General features: G+C 41.7%; 1 protein-coding gene across 1 annotated transcript; it reads left to right on the forward strand.

Moving 5' to 3' along the window:
- Positions 1–965: 965 nt before the first annotated feature.
- Positions 966–1667, forward strand: LOC138350583 (uncharacterized). Its single transcript, XM_069301605.1, has 2 exons — positions 966–1025; positions 1200–1667. Exons 1-2 carry the CDS (start codon positions 966–968, stop codon positions 1665–1667), a joined length of 528 nt encoding a protein of 175 aa, XP_069157706.1.
- The last annotated feature ends 352 nt before the right edge of the window (positions 1668–2019 follow it).

The raw sequence follows: 2019 nt of genomic DNA on the forward strand, positions 1-2019 counted from the left end.
GAGCGCTATGTCATGGGTTCGTATCCTGGCCGGGGAGGATTTACTGGGCGCAAATCCTTAACTGTAGCCTCTGTTTAACTCAACAGTAAAATGTGTACTTGGTTGTAACAACGATTCTTCGCGGCGGGGATCGTATTCCAGGGACCTGCCCGAAACGCTACGCGTACTAGTGGCTGTACAAGGATGTAACAACTCTTGTATATATCTCTCTCTAAAAAAAAAAAAGAAAGTCATCTATTCTAACCTTACAGAGTCGGCCGGACGACTCAAACAGAAAACGGAACAGTACGTCACTTTTGTGAGTCGATTTCATTTCAAATTACGTCCAAATTTGGCCATAGTGCGCATACGAGCCAAAAGTGACGTTATTTTTAAGAGGACGGGTTGAAACACAGTGTTCTCTGATTGTGCCTATGGCACCTCTGCTCTTCCCTGGTTCTATTCTGCATATTCTTCAATATTGTTCACTCCAGTACATTGTTATTTTACTGTGTAGATTTAGGACCTGGCCCTCCAGTATTTTCCATGTGTATATTATTTGGTATCTCTCTCGTTCCCTTTCTAGTGAGTACTGAGAGCTTTGAGACGATCCCAATAATTTAGGTGCAATAATTTAGCTCGCTCTAACTCTTTCCACAAATTTGCTACAACGGCTATTGTAACATATTTTGAATGCTGATGACTTAGGTTCTCCTCTGAGTCCCAAACACGGGATGTTTCGAGTACGGGTGGAGAATTCTAGACTAAGTGCATGGCCGTGCACGTGCTGCAGTGCACGGCTAGCGCTTACGAGCACGTACACCAGAGGAATGTTTAGCAGATGACAACTCATCCCCTCACAACAGTCCAACTCGGGGGCTTGGTTCGCCCACCCCACGAGTCTAGGAAGTTAAAAGAGGGGTCATTCAGTGGCATATAAACGAACAGGTAATAGCTTTCCTTCACGAATAAGCCCCATACCCACCATGGAGCCACAATTAGAGGATAGAACACCCAACAAGATGGGCCCCTCCCAAGGGTGCATCGTGAGTAGACACCCTGTAATTGCCACCTTAAGTCCGTCGAGATCAAGTTCAGCAACAAAGGCGAGGATTGACAATCTCACATCAGGATTCTCACATCAATTTCTGGAAATTGGGAACGGAAACGTGCCGGTTGATCTGACCTCAGGACGAATTTCATTGCCTCATAACTTCTAGAATTTAGTGACCTCAAAAGAAGAATTGGTTGAAAAAGTATTTCCCAATATTCAAACCAATTATAAGAATCATGATTGGCTGAGTGAACGAGTTATTCTTGCGGCCGAGAACAAAGACGTCTACGAACTAAACAACATTATTCAGTCTAACATCCATAGCGAGGCAGTCACCTTCAAGTCCGTCGATACTGTTGAGGAAGCAGATGAAGCGGTTAATGATCCAACAGAATTGTTAAATTCATTCGATCTACCAGGGATACCAACACACGTACGTCATTCGAAATTCGGCTTGCCAATTATTATGTTGCGAAATATCAACCAGCCAAAACTTTGCAAGGCAGTAAAAAAAATAATCAACAACGTCGCGGAAGCAACAATCTTGACAGGACCTTGCAAAGGTGAAGATGTCCTCATTGCTCGCATTCCTACTATTCCAACAGATATGCCATTTCAACTTAAGAGATTGTAATTTCCAATTCAATTGGCGTTTGCAATCATCATCAACAAAGCTCAGGGCCAATCTTTAGAATTGTGCAGTTTATATCTAGACACAGATTGCTTCTCACATGGACAATTATATGTTGCGTGTTCTAGAGTCAGCAAACCAGACAATCTCTATATCTCCACAGACAATGGAACAACAAAACATATTGTATACCCACAAGCATTGTGAAATTAAACATATTAGAAACGTGCGTTTTCTCTTTTCTTTCTTTTCCATTTAACCAGACTGAGCCACAGTAACGCGTGGCGGGTACTGCTAGTAATAAATAATAATAATAATAATAATAATAATAATAATAATAATAATAATAATAATA

This window comes from Procambarus clarkii, chromosome 46 (genome assembly GCF_040958095.1).
Source record: "Procambarus clarkii isolate CNS0578487 chromosome 46, FALCON_Pclarkii_2.0, whole genome shotgun sequence".
NCBI lineage: Eukaryota > Metazoa > Arthropoda > Malacostraca > Decapoda > Cambaridae > Procambarus > Procambarus clarkii.

What these genes read in the sequence shown, in the direction of transcription:
- LOC138350583 (XM_069301605.1), top strand. Translation starts at nt 966, where the DNA reads ATGGAGCCACAATTAGAGGATAGAACACCCAACAAGATGGGCCCCTCC. An exon ending in GCCCCTCCCAAGGGTGCATC is followed by an intron (nt 1,026 to 1,199) that starts GTGAGTAGACAC and finishes CATAACTTCTAG; the next exon opens with AATTTAGTGACCTCAAAAGA.